At 40.5% G+C, this 19,877-nt stretch overlaps 3 protein-coding genes across 4 annotated transcripts in view; all 3 read left to right on the plus strand.

The window, feature by feature from the left end:
• The window catches only part of thbs4b (thrombospondin 4b), a gene marked incomplete in the record, with an annotated part of 12,967 nt that extends 8,987 nt beyond the window's left edge, over positions 1–3,980 (plus strand). The window contains 6 exon segments of the mRNA XM_035667452.1: positions 1,065–1,243; positions 1,536–1,584; positions 1,687–1,883; positions 2,035–2,207; positions 2,759–2,898; positions 3,204–3,980. Coding sequence (XP_035523345.1) covers positions 1,065–1,243; positions 1,536–1,584; positions 1,687–1,883; positions 2,035–2,207; positions 2,759–2,898; positions 3,204–3,262 — 797 coding nt within the window.
• A 676-nt stretch (positions 3,981–4,656) lies between these two features.
• On the plus strand, positions 4,657–10,482 carry LOC118332259 (urea transporter 1-like). Of its 2 annotated transcripts, none has more exons than XM_035667445.1 (10): positions 4,657–4,849; positions 6,531–6,641; positions 6,835–7,024; positions 7,241–7,369; positions 7,993–8,122; positions 8,219–8,287; positions 8,433–8,580; positions 8,824–8,958; positions 9,042–9,091; positions 9,202–10,482. In XM_035667445.1, the coding sequence occupies exons 2-10, from the start codon at positions 6,533–6,535 to the stop codon at positions 9,466–9,468; spliced, it is 1,227 nt and encodes a 408-aa protein (XP_035523338.1). In that variant the 5' UTR covers positions 4,657–4,849; positions 6,531–6,532; the 3' UTR covers positions 9,469–10,482. The 2 variants fall into 2 exon arrangements, with proteins under 2 accessions (XP_035523338.1, XP_035523339.1); XM_035667446.1 differs by having other exon boundaries at positions 4,837–4,849; positions 6,788–7,024.
• A 5,114-nt stretch (positions 10,483–15,596) lies between these two features.
• On the plus strand, positions 15,597–19,516 carry zgc:122979 (uncharacterized protein LOC641576 homolog). Its single transcript, XM_035668115.1, has 4 exons — positions 15,597–15,791; positions 16,510–16,768; positions 17,131–17,675; positions 18,651–19,516. Exons 1-4 carry the CDS (start codon positions 15,684–15,686, stop codon positions 18,882–18,884), a joined length of 1,146 nt encoding a protein of 381 aa, XP_035524008.1. The 5' UTR covers positions 15,597–15,683; the 3' UTR covers positions 18,885–19,516.
• Positions 19,517–19,877: the final 361 nt, after the last annotated feature.

Consider the following 19,877-nt stretch of genomic DNA (forward strand, 5'->3'; position numbering starts at 1 on the left):
CCTTGACCAGTTGGGGGAGAAAGAGAGAGAGAGAGAGAGAGAGAGACAGAGAGAGACAGAGAGACCTGGTGTGTACCCACCAGTTTGGAATATACAAGCACAAAACATTTATTCACCTGTTTTGGAGATTAACCACATTGGAAAAGACATTCAAATTAAGCAACAATAGCACAAAATGATTACAGGAACCACTGAGTTTGTGATCTTTATAGTAGCTGTAGATACTGTACATTAACAGTCTTAAAGGTCCAGCGTCTAGGATATAGTTGCAATGTGTAATTCCAGATTGCAACTTCCTTGGTTCACCCTCCCCATTCCAAGTGCTAACGTCAAACTATGGTGGCCACGAAAAAGCATGAACTCCCCTATCTGGAGCTTTGTCCCTTCTGGGCTATTGTAGAAATATGGCAGTTCAACACGGCAGACTCCATTGAAGGCGACCGAAAACATATTTATGAATATTTTATTCCATTTCTGCCAATAGATCCTCCTAAATTTGCCACACTCAACCTTTAATAGCGTATCATGACTCCAACATACAACAAATGTGCTAGAGAAATAACACTGTAGCTCTTTTTAGCATGGCAAATGCAGCAGAGTAATTTCTAATTCTGAGAACACTCTGTCACAGCAGGGTGGCGAAAAGAGCTTCCACTCAATCCATCAAAATTAAACAAATGCAACATTCATTCTTATTCTTTTGTTAAAATGTGAATAGCCCCGTAAGAAAGGAAATTTCTTTGCACTTCGGCAGCATATTTGAAATGTTTTATATTCAGGCCTCGCAGCTCTGCAGAGTCTTAAAAAGGACATCAATTTTCTTTGGAGGCAGGCCTTTTTAAAAATTTTGTCGAAAATCTCCTCATTGTGACAAGGCAGGAAACACGCTGGTTTTAAAGGGAATAAAAGGAGCGGCTCACTTTGCATAATTGACGCAACACAATCTAGGCTATTGTCTGCAATCAAAAACTTTTAACAAGTGTCTGCGCCTTGATCATGAAACAGCAATCAACTGTCTTTTTAACTTTAATTTAAGACTAAATCCCCCCTCTGCTGTCCCTCAGATGATGGAGTTGGAGACGTGTGTGAGTCTGACTTCGACCAAGACAAAGTGATTGACAGGATAGACAACTGTCCTGAGAATGCCGAGGTTACATTGACTGACTTCAGGGCCTATCAGACGGTGGTGCTGGACCCTGAGGGGGACGCCCAGATTGATCCCAACTGGGTTGTTTTGAACCAGGTGAGATAACTGTTAATGAATTAAATTTATAGTGGTTTTATAACAATGGATGATATTAGATGATTATGAGGGGCTAAGAGTGATGAACCTGCAGAGAATTATGTCCTGAATCTGCAGCTGATGATATTTCCGCTGCCCCCAAGTGGCCAAAACAATCAGTTACTGCAGGTTTAATCCATTGCTAACAACTAAATGTACAGTGCATGCAAAATAAATTCTCATACACCTTAGTTTGTATAAATAGCTTAATGAGACTTGCTAAATTCCTTATTAACAACTCTTTCTCGCGCAGGGAATGGAGATTGTTCAGACCATGAATAGTGACCCAGGATTGGCTGTTGGTAAGACACATTTCCTCTAAGTTGAAGATCAGTCACACAATATTCTCAAAAAAAGCCCATTCTGAACGTAAATAATGTACTGATTACATTTTCTGTCTATAGGTTACACTGCTTTCAGTGGAGTAGACTTCGAGGGCACATTTCACGTAAATACAGTGACTGACGACGACTACGCCGGTTTCATCTTTGGCTACCAGGACTCATCCTCTTTCTACGTGGTGATGTGGAAGCAGACTGAGCAGACCTACTGGCAGGCAACACCTTTCAGAGCTGTGGCCGAGCCCGGCATCCAGCTTAAGGTGAAAAGTACAAGTCATGTCACAAATCCCCCAGCAGCAGATTCATACTCATCCTATTTTTATCCCTTGACATATTTTCCACATTTCTGCCTTTCTGTTGCCTGTCTGCTTCCACACCCGCCTCACTTCTCTCCGTGTCTCTGTTTGTCAGGCTGTGAAGTCTACATCAGGCCCCGGGGAGCACTTGAGAAACTCACTGTGGCACACAGGAGACACCAACGACCAGGTTCGTCTGCTGTGGAAAGACCCAAGAAATGTAGGCTGGAAGGATAAGGTGTCCTACCGCTGGTACCTGCAGCACCGCCCACAGGTTGGATACATCAGGTATGAGAAAAGCTGTTCTACATATTTGTCTTGATAAAGGAATAGTTCGACATTTTGGGAAATACACTTATTTCATTTCTCACCAAGAGCAAGATGAGCAGATTGATTGATTCACTCTCATATATTTCTTTTTATATCTTAGCATAAAAACTGGCAACAGGGAAAAACAGATAGCATGACTCTGTTCGTAGGAAACAAAATCCACCAGCCCCTCTAAAGTTCAGCCTTCTAATTAACATATTATATATTTTTTTATTTAAACTTTAGTGTGAATGTTATTTATTTATTCAAATAAACTAGATATAATTATTATAGATATATTATTTAGATTTAGAGTTGCTGGTAGACTTTTGTTCATTTTACCAAAGCCAGGCTAGCTGTTTCCCCCTGTTTTCACTCATTATGCTAAGCTAAGCTACTAGCTGCTGCAGCTCTACAGACAGGGAAGAAGCAAGAAAGTGAATAAGCATTTTTCCTAAACTATATACTATAGAGTGGAACACACAACATAGATTAAACCCCTTTTAAATCCCTTCTTGTGTCTTGTTTAGGGCTCGATTTTATGAGGGAACTGAGCTGGTGGCCGACTCTGGCGTGACCATTGACACAACCATGAGAGGGGGACGACTTGGTGTCTTCTGTTTCTCTCAAGAAAACATCATCTGGTCCAATTTGAAATACCGCTGCAATGGTAAGGACACGTTTAATGAAAAAGTCTATAAGAAACTCATTCTTTCTTATTTTGAATTACTGTGATGACATGCTAAGGAACACTTAATTTATCTTTGTGCTGCTTTCAAAGCGTTTAACCTATTTTCTTAGTGTCCTTCTTAGTGTCCTTCATAACTTGTGTCTGAAAAGTAGGACAGTAATAATACTTACATTTTATCTTGCGGTTGCATAAACAAGACTACAGCTGTGAATAGAATTAGTTTGGCCTCACTTGGTTGTAGATTCTGAGCTTGTCTCATGACACCTCACTTCTCACTTCCACAGACACAATCCCAGAGGATTTCCAGGAGTTCAGCACTCAGCACGGTGTTGACTCACTGTAAAGTCGAGACAGAAATATGACCGCCAGATCTCCAAAAGAATGCTTCAGTGTGTGTGTGTGTAAGAGAGAGAGTATGTTTATGTGAATGTGTGTGTGTGTGAGCGTATGTTTGTGTGTGTATTGATGTGTACAGTTTCTGTGCATATGTGACCACAAGTTTTGTACTGTATTGTGTCTGTTTCCTTTACCCAATTGTGTCTTCCTCCTTTAGTCATCTCTTAAAAACTTTTTTACCAAACATGAGGCAACATGACATGACATAGGAACAAAAGAAACATAACATATGAACTTGTAATGCAACATAACATGGACATACTATTCAGTATTTCAGTTCCATCATTGCATATAGTTTTAGCACCAGAGGCCCCTGCGGTTTCATCATCATTATAAAAACTGTATTTTCTCCCATACAGTATTAACTGAGAAGATTTTAGCCTAAGTGTAGAATAAACGTGTGCAATCAGAACCTGCGTTGGATCAACCTCATACTGATGTTTTCTACATTTTGATCATAAACTGGTTGCATTTGTTCAACCATCGAAATGGTATTTTTACTCCTTTTGTGGAGAGGATGAACAAACCAAGTTTTTTATGACTCAAATTTCAGATTGTGCTTTGTCACACTTATTGTAGATGATTAATTTAAAGCTCAGTGTTACCTTGTTTGGTCCTTAAGATTTTGATCCTTTCATATCTATGTAGTCGAGAACCTGGTCAAAATAAAGGGCTTTAAAATATATTCGATTCATGTTGATGTTGATTTTAAAGGTGTTATTATGATGATACGTTTTATGTGTTTACTAAAATGTTCATGTTTAGATGTGTTTCTCATATAATTCAATGTTGAAGATGCCAGAGTACAAGACATCATACAGCCATATACATACTGTATACAGACATTTTAAAGGGCTGTTGCTCTAACCTGAACAAAGGACAGGCAAACATGACAAGCAGCGCATTATTCAGAAATTTGTGGAGATTTTTATTCACAGGGTATCCATTGGTTATACCATTCATTGTTAATCATTTCCTCACCCAGACTCTTCGCGCAACAGCAACAATACAAGTTTGGATGCTACAGTGTCACAAGAAAGGGGGCATAGAGTTTTACAGCTCTGTGCCACCCCATCTCTCTATCCTGCAGAGGCGTATCAAGTTTGCATGATGGTGATTTAATTTGGTCTAACTTTAGCAATTATGTGCTACTCATATTTATGCTGCAACAGAAAAAATAATGGGCAGCTCAGCTACAAAGCGCAAATGGGCTCTCGAATGTTTTCATTTTGCTCAGAGGGTGATCCTCTAGAAACAAAGGCCAGTGTTTTGCTTGAGCAGGAAATACTTTTCTAATAAGAACATTCTTCTCCCTGATTAGCTGCTGAGATGAATAGAGAGACTTTGGTCCTTGCTCCAGGCAGGGGTCCTCCAGAAGAGAGACAAGAATGAGTACTTTTTAGGCTTTAATGCAAGGAGAGGCTACATAACATCATGCAGATTCCTTTATATCTGGCTTTTATGTATGCCTTCATTAGCTGGTACAGTAGCCGGTAGGTAACAGAGCTGTGAGATTAATCTTCAACTCAGAGAGGTAAGACATCCCTTTTTTTAAAATATTTATTATGTAAGTGAAATGACTCACCTGTAAATGAACAGCAGTGTTGCCACATTTTGTTAAAACTGGTATGAATCAGAAATAATAAATGCAGCCGGTAGGCCTAAATTCAATAACAGCACAACATTTGCCCACTCTGTATTACTAAATTAATTAATCAAACTGACCATAAATCAGAAATCAGTCACTTCCCCTTGCAGCTAGTCAATAAAACGTCTTTACAGACTTAAGTTCTTATAGATCTTTCATTGGCTCTGCTGTACTTTCAGTCTGGAGGCAGAACTCCTTTAAGAATTGTACTGATTTATTATCTTTGAATGATTTATTTATTTTTTGTCAGCTGAACTTAAACTTGATTTGCATGAAAGCGGACAATCAGACAAGGTGCTGCCACCACTCAACACTAGTTTTATCCTAACTAAAATTATCAAGTTCTGAACTCTGCACCTGGTAGCCTATTTAAGAATGAGTGTGCTCAAATAAAAGAAGCAAACAGTAACAAAAGCCATAAAAATATGATGGGTTTTGGCGTTAAGAACAAAAAGTTTCATGGTCTGAACTACCTGTGGACACATGAAAGATAACAGTTCATAAGAGAGGTTATGGATTGTTTTCTATTTGATAACACATTCAATCACAAGTTACTGCAGAGCTGTGTTCAGTAGCTTCCATATTTGTTGATTCTTAAGAAGTATTGTAGCACAGAAGAGAGCTGGCAGATCAAGAGGTCCGCCGCTCACTGAGCAACATAAACACACCCAGGCTTTCATGCAGAGAACTGTGACTGAGGATGTTGACGGTAACAGTGGGAAGCTCTTTGGGAAATCTGCTTTGATCACTCCTTCAAAAAGATATAAAAATAAAAAAGAACTGAAAACGCTGTGGCAAACTGAGAATAAGGTTTTGATTTCAGCTCAGACTTCTCTGTTGGAATTGTTTCCACCACAGGGAGAAAGGAGAACCACACTGATTTAGTTTTTGCAGGAAGGCGTCGACTTGTCTGTAATTTGTGAGTAGCGAGGGGAAGGGTGGATGACAATATCAGTGTCTAAATTAATAGTATAACAGAAACCCAAATGAACATAAATAACATTTGGATATTATCATACAGATTGTGTGATAGGGGAGTTTGCTGAGCATCAAACAAAAAGCTGGAGAAGTAGAACAAGACTCTCTCAAGAGTCTACAGCCATGCTAGCAGCTCTGTGAGGATGTACTGTTAACATCAGCGGGCTAACATTCTCACAATGATGGGGACATGAAATATTCATGGAAAACTATCTGTAAAAACATGTCACACAAAACACACAACTGTCAGCATCACAAAAGATTAAGATGTATTATTTGTGAATAATGAATGACTGTAGAAATTGGTGCCAATCTGTCTGTTATATATCATTATGTTATATAATATTTTACTGGATAAGTGAAAACTTTGACCTGCTGGTAACACTAGAGGAAAAGTCAGAGGATTAACAAAGTCATTAACATTCATCCTCTGAGCACCATGAGTATCTGTAGCAAACTTAATGGCAATCCAATAGCTGTTTTGATTTTTCAGTCTGGACAGTTAATTACTGAAAACCTGCTTTTTTAAATTTGCTATATCATACAGCTCCTGTATTAAAATGACAATTGTGATAAACTCCATTTACAGCTATGGACAACAATAACCAGCCATCGCGTAAAGCTCCAGCTCGCTCCTTTCTCTTTAGAGCCGTTGGGTTTTTCGTCGGGGACATGCATTCCTGCAGAGAATGGGTGAAAAGTAGGTGATCATCTGTTTCACATCTCAGTTACATTTGAATGAATAAAAGTGGGCAAATGTAGTAATTTGACTTACTGAACTGAAAATGATATGATTTCAAATTGGTTCTGTTTGACATTTAAGCCTTTTTTTTATCTACACTATAGATCATCAAAATAAAAAACTATGACTGAACACTATCCATCTATGACAGGACAGGCTGTAGTAATCCAGCTGCTGGACTGGGTTTTTCGAGGGGTGGCCCAGGTCATGTTTGTCAACAACCCTCTCAGTGGGCTTCTCATCATGGCTGGCCTCTTTCTCCAGAACCCTTGGTGGGCTCTGAACGGTCTGCTGGGTACCCTTGTATCCACTGTGTCTGCCATCTTACTGGGACAAAACAGGTCAGATGGCATTTCCTTTCCTTATTTGACTTCATCCTAGAAAAATAAAATAAAAACACATTTCCCTCCTACCATGAAGCCATCATTACTGTCTCTTCCACTTATATTCCCTGGGGCTACACTTACTTTAGCTTTCACACTGTGCTATTCTCTCAGTGTTTCTCACTTAATTGTGTTTTGCACTCATGTTGACTACATCTGTCACATTCACCTCAGGGAAGCTGCATCAGCGGGTTTATATGGCTACAATGGAACCTTGGTGGGCATACTGATGGCTGTTTTCTCTGCCAAAGGAAGCTGGTACTGGTGGCTGTTATTGCCAAATGTGTTCATGTCCATGTTGTGGTAAGCGATTCGTTTGATTGCACACACACTGGTAACAGCACACTATAAACAGATGAGACACAAAGGCAACAGCATGCAGTAAAAATCTGAAAATCCTTTCTCTATTCTCCCTCCCAATTATCTCATTATTAGCTCATAGCTAGCTAGCTAATTAAGGTAACATTAGTTGGTTTGGTCTCCAGCTGACTAATTTTAAAACAAGAAAAAAGAATTAAATAAAATGATAAAACAATAAAACCACCTCCGGATCTCTTCTGGAAGTCTGTTGCACAGTTTGAGGGCTCTCTAAATCTTGTTTTGGGAACTACCAGGAGACTACTACTATACTATACTATTCATATTTTCAAACAGTATGCTATGTTTCAGTTTTAAAAGGCTTTGAGTGTAGGTACTAACTGATGTGTTTGACAAATGTAATGCTCGGCTAATATCCCGATTAACAAGTTCAGCAAGTTCAGTAAACTTCCTCATATCCAATAAAGAGTTGGATGGCATAACTCTTTTACCATGCACTGTAGTGTAGTAACATGAGCTAGCTGTGAATGTGACCTGTAATCCCACAAAAGCTGGCCAATGTAATGCTTGGCCCCAATCAGTAATCCATTTCCTGCTTCTGTTCACAGCCCGGTGGTATCCGGTGCTTTGTCCTCAGTTGCCAGCAAATGGGACCTCCCAATATTCACCCTGCCCTTTAATATTTTGGTGTGTCTGCATGTTGCAGCTACGGGAGCCAATCACCCCTACTTTCCAGAGGTACAGTACAGGCCAGCTATACAAACAAGGATGCACATTGCACAGTGCTTAGATGAAAATTAAAATGTAACCTACTTTTTTTCCTTTCAAATTCAGGTGGATATCCAGCCAAACTACCATCTGCCCCCTCCTAATGATTCCATCAAAAGCCTCAATATCTCTCAGGTATAACAGAATTATTATTGGTCCACTAGCTCTTGAAACCCCACACAATCTAAATCATTGTAGTGGCTATATTGCACACACATTATCTTTATTAATAAAGGCTAATTGTTTAAAATATAAGTAAATGGGGGCTTTCCATTTTCAGTTATTCTTGTCAGTGCCAGTTGGTGTTGGCCAGGTGTACGGCTGCGACAGTCCTTGGACAGGAGGTCTCATCCTTCTGGCCCTGCTGCTTTCCTCACCAACTATCTGTTATCATGCCATGTTGGGCTCTGCTGCTGGCATGCTGTCTGGTAAAAAGACTTTCCCATTTGAATAGAAATATGCATAATGTCTGTTGAGTCTCCAACGGGAGCTTTGGCTCTTCAAAGGCCACCATGGCATTATGGTGAATGAACCACAGCATGTTTTCTCAAATAATGCTGCATAGCCTGTGTTTGTTGACTCAGTTTCCAAATCACACATTTGTGCAGTTGTTTCTATGTAATAATGAATTTCGTGGGGAATATTGAACACTGCTCTGATGTGTGGTGCAGGACTTGCTCTGGCAGCTCCTTGCAAGGATATTTACTCAGGGCTGTGGGGATATAACAGTGCCCTATCCTGCATTGCCATTGGAGGGGTCTTCTATGTCATAACATGGCAAACCCATCTTCTGGCTCTAATATGTGGTAAGACTGATGAACAGCATAATTGCTATCCTTCCTCGGGTAGCTGGTCAGACACAAAAATGCAAAAATATGTCTCATTCCAGCATTTTTCTGCGCGTACATGACTGCGGCAATCTCCAAACTGATGTCTGTGGTAAGTAAGAAACTTTCTTCCTGAGTCAAACTCAATAAACGTCCTTTGAACACCCAGATGTCTCTCATATCATGTGTCATGCTCTCCTCTTCTCTGACATCCCCTTTCAGCTTGCATTACCAGCCTGCACGTGGCCTTTCTGCCTGTCGACTCTCATCTTCCTCCTCATTTCCTCTGAGATCCCAGCCATCTGCAGACTGCCTCTGTCTGTGGTCTCCTACCCCGAGGAGAATCAACGCTACCAGAGACAATTACAGGCCTCAGAGAAAGCTCAGCACAGTCAGCAGAGCAGCCGCCAAGAAGAGGCCCGGCTAAAGAAGAATGGAGGTCCAAATGTCCAGTTTGTGGTGGAGAGGGGCTGCTGTGAATCTGTATGATTAGAGTGGATGCTCTTTTGTTCTGACTTTTACCTGTATGAGTATTAAATTGTTGGAAATGTAGGAACAGTATGGTAATGTACAGTTTTGGTATTTCCTCTCTTACATAACAATATTTGTTATATAAAATTGCTGGCATTAGAGTGAGACATGTTTCCTTAATGGCATTTTTTTTTCTTATGCAATGCAGCTATTCTACACAGCAGAGGGCAGCACTTTCCAAGGAAAGATAGAACCGATGTTGTTGCATGTGAATCTAATAATACTGAGGAAAAATACTGAGCACATTTGAATGTAGGAATGCAATTATGTATACCAACTTTGTACAGTAATATACATTATATGAAATGTAGCCTTGTGTTCCTTTTCTCCAGTCTCAAAAGCACAGTTTTAGTTGTTGATGAGATGATTTAAAATGCAGCAGCTACAGCATTTCATTAGTGCAGAGAGTGAGCTGTAAGGGAGATTTCATAAAGAGCTCCCCCAGAAAAGCACCCTCTTCTCTGCCAGGCATAATCCATCTCTGCCTTCTGTGCTCCATTCTGTCCTATTGTTTTCTCTGATTGTTCCTCTTTACCTCTCTTTTGATTTCTTGTGCCTCTCCCTCAATTTGACATGTTTTTATAAACCCTTATACTACTACTTTTTCTACTTTCCTCCACTTCCCTTCTCTGCCATTATCTGCCTCTTCTTCCCATTTGACAGCCTCTCTCCTTTTTCCTCAAGCAAGATTTTCATCTCTGTAAAAAGAAAATACCAAGATGTCAGTTGATAAAACGTACAGAGCTCTGTCTGGGTCTGGGTCTGCATTTATATCTACTTTTATGAGTACATCTTGTATGTGTCTTTATTGCCATCTGCCTGTCTGTGTATCTGGTGCGCTGAGGCACATGGCTTTCGTCTAGCCAGTGTTACACATAGGAGACAGTCACACTCCCAGACATGTGTGGGAGTGGCGGTACATCGGGGGAGAAGGTGCTAGACGAGGGAGAGGGGAAGAAGTTGAAAATGAGAACATCGCATTTTCTTGCCTGGTGATAAAATATGACCTGTTATGATTTCTCAGATGTCTCTAATGTGCATTTTTTTTCTCTGCCCTCCATTTGAACCCAATAACTACTGAAATCAAAGGGTTTTCTACTTAATATTCTAAAGGCATTAGAGAGGGAAACTTCAGTGCTGCCTTTAATATTTTCTCTGTTCCTCTGTAGCCTGTAGGTAAAACTGACCTTAGTCAGTATATTTTACTGTGGCCTTTTACACAACGTTGATTCATCCAGCGACCTTTGAAGGACAGGACAAGTGTTGGCAGTGGGATGATGTGAGATGAGGTTGGTGTCACTTCCCCTGTGTCACTGCTGTGTCCTCACAGCAGCGTGATTCACCTTCCTGAGTCCCCTGCGGGCGGCAACGGCTCCCACAAAACCTAACAGCAGAGAGTGAGATTGAGCCGAACCTGTGAAAGATAAAACCTCACCCCTCGCAGTCACATACACCTGCATATGCATGCAAGCGTCTGCCTGTGTCCCTGTACCAGCTGTCTGTTTGCTTTCGTCTGGTAACTTGGTGGGGTGGTTAAAAACACGAGTTTACAGTCTGCTGTTAAAAACCTATATGGGTGGGTGACAAAGGGTTAACTTAGTTGGACATTGGCCACACTAGTTTCCACAAGATTATTAATTTCATCCATCAAATGAACAAAATAGCATAATTTTTGGTTCAGATTTGCGGAGATTTAAGTTGTGAGGGCTGCACCACTTATTTTTTGGATTTTATGCTTTAGAAATAGTGGAGAGATGACAGGCACAGGGGTCCCCTCGTTTGTTTTATTGTGTGGCTAAGAGCCTCTAAGGCTAAGCTATGTTAGCCTGCCTCTATTAGTTGGCAAAACATTGGCCAATGGTTACTCAGCTGGATAATCCTAGTATTTTAGGTAAAAAAATAAAATAAAATAACGCAGCATAAATGCAGTGTGGAGAGAGCTTTGAAACAGACCTTCATGTTGGGAAATAACTAAATAGTTAACTGATAATATGAACAATTCTAGTCTGCAGCTACACTAACAGCTCTGTGAGGCTGTGCTGAGGCACAGGAGTGCTTCGAGCTAAATAATAATGCTAGCATGGCAACATGCTCACAATGACAATGCTAACACACGAATGGTTACCATGCTGCCAATTTTCTAATTAGCACTAAACACTAAGTACAGGCAGCTGACATAGTATTTGGTCATAAACCGAAGGATTGGAAGTTAGAATGCTGACCCAGTGATGGCGTTAGAGGAAAAGTCAGGGGACCACCGAAGTTATCACAGCTCATCTTGTGTGGAACAAAAACCTCTGTGCCAAATTTCATAGTAATGCATCCAATAATTGTCAAGATATGTCTCTCTACAGAACCTCATGGTGATGAAAAATCAAGGGATCACCAAAGTCATTAGGATTCATCGTACCAAATTTCATGGCAATCCATTTAAAAGTTGTTGAGATATTTCAAGTCTGGACCAAAGTGGTGAACTGACTGACAAGCTGACATTGTATTGATTTATGTTTTCACATATCCCCTACACAAGGTTGGTGAAAGCTGTTGTAGATATGTGCAGTGGCAGACTATTTGAGGTGCAAAAAATAAAAAAGGGCACCAGTTGTGATGAATTTACACTAAAGATTAGCACCCTAGAGGACACTTTATCATCATTTAGCTACTATTGCGGCATTCAAGAGTCCCCCATTGTATATGTAATGGGAACAGCATGTACTGGGTAAAGGCACGATTGCTATGACTGATTATGCACTAAAGCAATACAAAAGGGGATATTCAACTGAACTGTTTTTATTTTATGTTATAAAATACATACATACATACATACATACATACATACATACATACATACATATATAGTATGTTGAACTTAACTCTGAGTAACACTTTACTAATTGCAGATAGACTGGGGGCACAAACAAACCCAGAGATTGTGGCTGTTCATGCATTTACTACTGAGAATGTGAGAACACCAAACAACACCCCAAGAACACTAGGCTGCATGTAAGCTGTCCGCCTTCTCGCCACCTAACAATAACAGTGTCAGTGCAGCTTGGAACCTTAATTAGCATTATTTTCTCCAAGACTGACAGGCAACTTTGTATGTGTTTCTGTGAGAGAGACAGCTTGAATGTGTGAAAAACAGGCCAAACACACAGTCAGACTGTTCCCGTGGGCAGGAAGAAAGAGCGCTATGTAAGAGGCTCTTCTGATTCACTCAATCTGTGAATACTATGTAAGAGCTGCTATCTTGTGCATGACGCTCCTGGCTCAACATGTTCAAACCAAATTTGTCTGTCGTTTCCTGTACGACGAAAGGAGAATCCCCAGGAAACTCCTTCCCCCATTGGATGTATGAAGCATCACAGCAGAGGAAGCACTGCCATGTATGTACGTTCCCTGTAACACTGATTTCCATATCCATGGTTGCACTGACGCTGTGTCGTAATCTTGTAGTATGATCTCGAAATAGAAATAGTGACTCTTTTTCAATGAGAGTAAAAGTGGCATTCAAACAGATGACTTGCTGCATTTCATTCAGGAAGAGTGACCTTCATGTGGTGATGAATTTTAAGTGAACATGATTATGTGGGTATGTGAGATTTTTACCACCACACAAGCCCCATAAATAGACTTTCCTCAATTACTACCATCTTTACAAAATATATTCTTGGCTAGGGACTGAACAGAACCTATTAAGAGGGCAGATGGTGTCAGAAAGGGGAAGAGGGCTATGTACTTGTTGAAGGGGGAGTTGTCTTGATAGGCATGTGGGTGGGGGTCTTGAGTTTTTTTAATTTCTATTTCATCCCTTCATTTCTTTTATTGACAAAAATATTTGAATATCATATAATAGCATATCTTCTTCTTCTTCTTCTTCTTCTTCTTCTTCTTCTTCTTCTTCTTCTAATATAATACTGCATAATAGTAGAACAGTAATGTCAGTTTTTACAGTAGATATGGATCTTTACAGTTAAATAGGGATTCTGTGTGCCATTTATTTCACCAGCCAACACTTTATTCAGCATCACAACAGAACTGCAGTAAAGTTAAATGTATCATATGGAGCAGCAACATGCCAAAAGCAACCGCCTGTATTGTATTGTTAAGATGCAAAATGGCACTAGGATCTAGATTATAAAACTGCATAAACATTGACTTATACAATGTCTTCATATAATGCACGTTCAGAACAACCCAACCTGTTCTACTATTATGTAAGGGCAAAAAAAGTCTGTGCCCTGTTAACTTATTCAGTGACTGTGGTAATACGCTTTTTAGTAGGAATGCACTGCCAACAGGAAGCACAATTCTTATGTTTTTGATTTTTGACATGTAACAATTATTATTCCATTTAGATATTTAACTTGAAAACACAGACAGTTTGACTGCTTTTCTTATGCCAATCATTTTCAATCACCTTTTTTTTTTTAAATGTTCCTGGCAAGATAATCATAATTCTTCAGTCAATCAACAAGCTTTTGAGGTGATATGTTGAATTTTCACAGGAGGAGGTTATTTGGAAATCAAAAAGCAACACAAGGGTTTTTCATCACATTCAGTTACATAACTTGAAGCTTACCTTCCATCCACAGCTGTTTGCTGTTGGTTATTAAGTGGCTCATTTGCATTGTCTTGGAATTATTGTCTGCAGCACTATACTCTACACAGTTGTTATGCAAAACTACGGGTGAGGACACATTTAAATGAGCAACTACACAATTTAATGGAAACAGAAAAGCATTAGATAAATACTGCCACTGTAAAGCTTATTGACCTTGTCTGTGAAAGTCCATTAAGAGAGCAATTTGGGTCCAAGTTAATTTCAGCTACAGGAAATAATCCTGGAAGTGCAAGTCAATAAACAATTTTTATTCTTTTATTTTTGATCTTTTAAAATTATAAGGCATACATTCCCCCTTACTCCATTATATCTATTTCACAGAGTGTTGCTAGTTACTTTCAGATTAAGATTCGACATAAAATATAATTTAATTTAGAAATTACAGTGCATCTTTTAAGATTAAAGCAGTAGTTCCTCTGATATTTGTTGTTTGCAGCTCAATCAAAGACTGAATTCCCCTTTCATGTCTTCTCAAATGGTTTTATCATACAAACTAATATGTTATACAGAACTTTGCTTTGTTTGGTTATTCTTACCCCATAAAGAACCACTGGGCTAAAATACTGAACTGTATGTTGAGTAGTTAAAACTAGCTCAACTTAAAACCAGCTACAGCAGTAAAATGCAGCTTACATGTGTGATGCATAAGTATGAATAATAATGTCATACATAATTCATCACTTGGGGACATTTTTCTGCAGAATGAGTACTTTCAGGTTTGATACTTTAAGAACATTGTGTTGATATTTGCTTTTACTGTAGGGTTTTGAATGCAGGACTCGTGTACAGGCATTCATGTTATTGTATAAACCCTATGTGAACACTAATTGATCATATATTCTGTTCATGCATGCCCCCTCAAATATCAGGGGGGGTTTTTTGGCACGGGGGTATCACTGCAGAATTAAAGGCTGTTTAAAACAGCTATTCTAAAGAAGACTCAAAACCCACTAAAATAAGAAAAACATGGCTAAATTCCATGCATTCTATCATAATTTGCAAAGATATAAAGCATGTATATGTATTTAAATGGCGTTCAAATGTGCAGAAAATGTCATTTGAGGACATTTGATTGACTGTCTGGGGGTTGTCTGGGCAGCCAGCAGGATCTTTTAACTGCATGTCTGGTTGTTCTGTTCTGTTCTGTCTGTGATTATAAAAAAAAAAGAGGACTCTCTGTACTGTGTCGTGACTGCCTGCTCGGCTCTGCCTTCAAGAACTCCGGAAACATGTCTAGAGATGGAGAAGGGGGCTGCAACATCCGCGTGATCATCGCCGGAGCACCAATGACTTTCCACCGACCGAGCTGAGGACACCGGTATCCCCTGCCGCGCGTCAGGAAATGGGCGGATCCGGGGAAAGCTCGGTCACGCTGCGTGGGTGGGTGAGAGTATAGTAGAGGAGCTGCCACGGCAGTATTTAACAGAGAGCCGAGAAGAGCTCAGGACAGGACGAAGCCCGACGAAGCGGAGAGATTTCAGCACCAGCGCGACTGGACAGCGACACATAGCCCCTTAACAAACAAACCCAAAACTATCCAGCATCCATCATGGTTCTCATCTGGACTCAGTTCGGTGTGAAGCACAAAAATGTCAATGTCAAGTGCAAAGTGCGAGTTATGCACAGAGGCGACAGCTCAGGCTCATCATCATCAGCGGTAAGTACATTTCTTTTGGAAAGTTTTATGTTTTTTTAATGTTTTTATCATTTAAAAGATTTTTTTAAATTAAATGATCAATTTCTCAAATTATAGTGAGTTGAATGCACTGCTAGGATACTTAAGTTTAATACAAGGCATGTTATATTAGTACAATCACTTTAAAACAGTAATCTTAAATGTACCGGCATCTCTCCGAGTTTAATCATCATTGACTGTTGCTGTGGGTATATTCAAATACAAGAGTCGCCGATTCGCGCTCAGCCAATCGCTGTAGAGAATCTCGGTCGTTGGGGGAAGTCTTTTGTCCCCCTCACGATTTCACCCCCTTTTCGCTCACGTTGTGTTGTGCACCAGCTTATAAAATTCACGGGTATGCAGTTGCATAGCAGCACAGAGATAAGGGTATATTCCCAGAGAGAGTCTTTGCTGCAGGCTGATTGTCTGCATATTAATAGACACTGTGCAGCAGTTGGTGTGGAGGATGTTCAGTCCATCCTGTGTACATCATCCATCCTGTTTTCTATTCTAGGGCATAGATTTACATGTTTATTAGTGATTCATCGTCAGCCTTTTTGCAGCATATAACACTGTCCATGAAACACTGCCAGTATGAGATTTAAAGACATTTGCAAAAAGTAAATTCTTTGACCAGATTTTTATTAATGGAGATATGACAATTAAATGGTCTAATGTCTGATTGTTCTTGTTTCCATAGGAAAGCACTAAGTCTGAGCCAGACACTCCCTGCCTGTCCATCAAGCCCACTGGCAAGGACTTCTACAAAATCCTGGGTGTTACCCCTGAATCCAATGAAGACGAAATCAAGAAGGCCTACAGGAAGATGGCTCTCAAGTTCCACCCAGACAAGAACAGCGACGCCGATGCAGAGGACAAGTTCAAAGAGATCGCAGAGGCCTACGAGATCCTGACTGACCCCAAAAAGAGAAGCATATATGACCAGTTTGGAGAAGAAGGTGAGAGTGAGAGAGTTTTGACACTGTTGTGATTTCATTTGCAATTGTTGCATACCTGAAATAGTAACTGCCATCTGGCTAATTACTGTAGCAGAGGCTGGTGGATTAACTATTCATGTCAACATCAAGGATAAATGCTCAAGTGCAGTGGAAGGATCATGACTAAAACACTTCCACTCCTATTAGATGAACATGTGCAGGATAGACAGCTGTGGGGGTGATTAATTATTGAGAGAGCAGTGTTTTCCATAAAACTCCTCAATAGCAGATGTTTATTAAACCTTCTAGAAAGAAGGGTTTTATCAAATTAGCATATTTTTATGAATTTAACTGAACTCTTTCTTTTTCTCTGTGTTTTTTAGGCCTTAAAAGTGGAATGTCAATGGCCGGCCAAGGCAACATTTTCCGCAATAATTTCCAGGGTGACCCCCACGCCACATTCTCCTCATTCTTCCACGGCTCTGACCACTTCGACATCTTCTTTGGCTCTGACGTTGACAGCGAAGATGACCTCTTCAACCCCTTCAGGCGGTTCCCCTTCAGCCACGTTGGCGGGTTTGAGGGTGGACTGCGAAGAGGCCAGCGGCGGCTGCAGGGCGAAGAAGTGGTGCACGACCTGCTTGTGACCCTGGAGGAGGTGATGCACGGCTGCACGAAGCACGTGAAGATCACCCGCAGCCGCCTCAACCCCGACAGCCGCAGCCTGCGAACTGAGGACAAGGTGCTAAATGTGGTGGTGAAGAAAGGCTGGAGAGCGGGAACCAGGATCACCTTCCCCAGGGAGGGAGATGAGACGCCCAACAGCACCCCTGCAGACATCACCTTCATTCTCAGAGACAAGGAGCACACCCAGTACAAGAGAGATGGCTCCAACATCGTCTACACAGCCAAGATCACCCTCAAAGAGGTGAGTTTGGAGCCTTTACATCAAGCTTAGAGGTCTATCAGGGTTAAGAGTTTGACTTGGTCCTGAGTAAATGAATGATTTATTACGCAACATGGGATTGGTCAATAAGTAGATATACTATATGACCACTTACACCTACTCACCTACTCAGAGAAAGGCTAAAATCTTTCCACCACATCTTGTTCTTTATATAACTGATCGCCTGATCCATTCTCTGAAATACTGAAGAAAATCAATTACTGAAAGGCATCAATAAGACGTACGAAAGAAGGAGTAATTTCTGCCAACTGCAGGCAGGGATATATCCTTGAATACATTCTTAGGACAGAACAGGGTGTTCTGTTATAGGCATTTGTGTCCCCAGCTTACAATGGGCTGACAGACCCCCACTAACAGAACAGCAGCAGCAGCCTGCCAACGCCTCAGCTACATCATCGGCCCCTGCAGAGTGAGAGAGAGCAGGAGCTAAATTTAGCCTCGGCACAGACTGCCCCCACAAATCGCACTTCACTCTCGCTCTCAGCTACTATGTGTGCTGCAGACTCCTCTGCCTCGACAAGGCAGGCAGAGAGGCAGCTTTTTTGGCCCACTCCCTCGCTGGCTCTCACTTCTACCAGCCCACACACAGATTAGCAGGGTAGCAGTCACAGAGACTGGCATTTCAAAGAGCTCCTCCATCTTCCTATGGCTCCTTTCAGTCACTAAAGCACTTACTCCCACACACAGTCAGAAAATAGGGCAGAGATTATAACAATTGTAACACCGGTTTGTTGCATAACACAGAAAATCATTATGCTTTTACAAAGACACTCCATATTTAACCGTTATGTAACTTTTAAAAGATCAGGCATTTAATAGATTTTTTTTCCAAGTGTACTTCATCCCAGTCAGACCACTCAGAAACCTTATGAAACTTGTTCTAAATATAACAGGTCTACAGAACTAACCTTTTGTTCCTTTTTTTCTCTCCTCCAGGCTCTCTGTGGCTGCACAGTAAACGTCCCAACACTTGACAACCGAATGATGCCTCTACCAAGCAGCGATGTTATCAAACCAGGTGCCGTCCGGCGGCTGAGGGGCGAAGGCCTGCCAATGCCCAAGAGCCCGTCCCAGCGTGGCGACTTGGTGGTGGAGTTCCAGGTGCTCTTCCCCGACAGGATCCCACCACAGTCCCGCGAGATCATCAAGCACAGCCTGGCACAGTGCTAGTCTGATCTAATGGCCTGATTTGACGCAGCTTCACCATGTGTGTATGTTGTTATCAATTCACAAACACAGCCTTGCCCAAGGTGCTAGTATCACAACCAATCACAACCTCTTATTGTGTTTGGAAATGGCAAGTAGCGCTTAAGTGAGTTGTAGTTCAGTGAGGGGATGACTTTCTGCAGGCAACGATGCACAACATCTAATGATGCCACATGAGCAGTGAGTTCAGAACTGATGAATGGGGTCTTTGGTATCTGAGGGCGTCCATTGACTCAATAGCCTTTCTCTTGAATGAAAAGGTAATCTGTACTGTTATACTTGCAAACCTATAGCAGGATATCAGTGTGCTATTCAAGTCTGTATAGACTTCCTTAAACCTGAATGGTAGAAAAATGCTAAGAAAAAAAACAACAACTTTATTATAGTTATATGGTGTTCATATGACTGATCTTTTGCATTGATTTATTACAATAGCATAATATACTTGTGTACGAAGATCTACTTTGTGTACAAAATGCAACAACATTGTCTCTAAGAGAGATTAATCTGTCAAATGTTCTATTGAATTATTTGAAATGTTTGTATATATTCTGCAATGTTGATGTATTATTACCTGATAGAGACATGTTTGGAAGCATGAAAAAATAAAGAAAAATGCAGAATTTGACTTCGGTTCTCTACTATTCTTTGTGATAAACATGTATTTTGGAAGACCTCATGCATGTATAAGTGGACTACAAAAGTCCTCAACAAACACAAGAACATTTACTCATTTCTTACTTATTTCAAGGTACATTTTATCTTCTACTTTATATTTTCTACTCCATTACTACTCTGGAGCACATATTGTACTTTTTACTCCGCAACATTTGTCTGACAGCTTTATTTACCTTGCAGATTACATTTATACCCTTCATTTCCAATGAAATCCTTGTATCTCCAAAATTGTTGATTTTGAATGTGAATTTTCTGCTAAACTGAAGGATTGAACAAAAA

This window comes from Morone saxatilis, unplaced genomic scaffold (assembly GCF_004916995.1).
Source record: "Morone saxatilis isolate NCDOM2014 unplaced genomic scaffold, NCSU_SB_2.0 Contig21, whole genome shotgun sequence".
NCBI classification, from domain to species: domain Eukaryota; kingdom Metazoa; phylum Chordata; class Actinopteri; family Moronidae; genus Morone; species Morone saxatilis.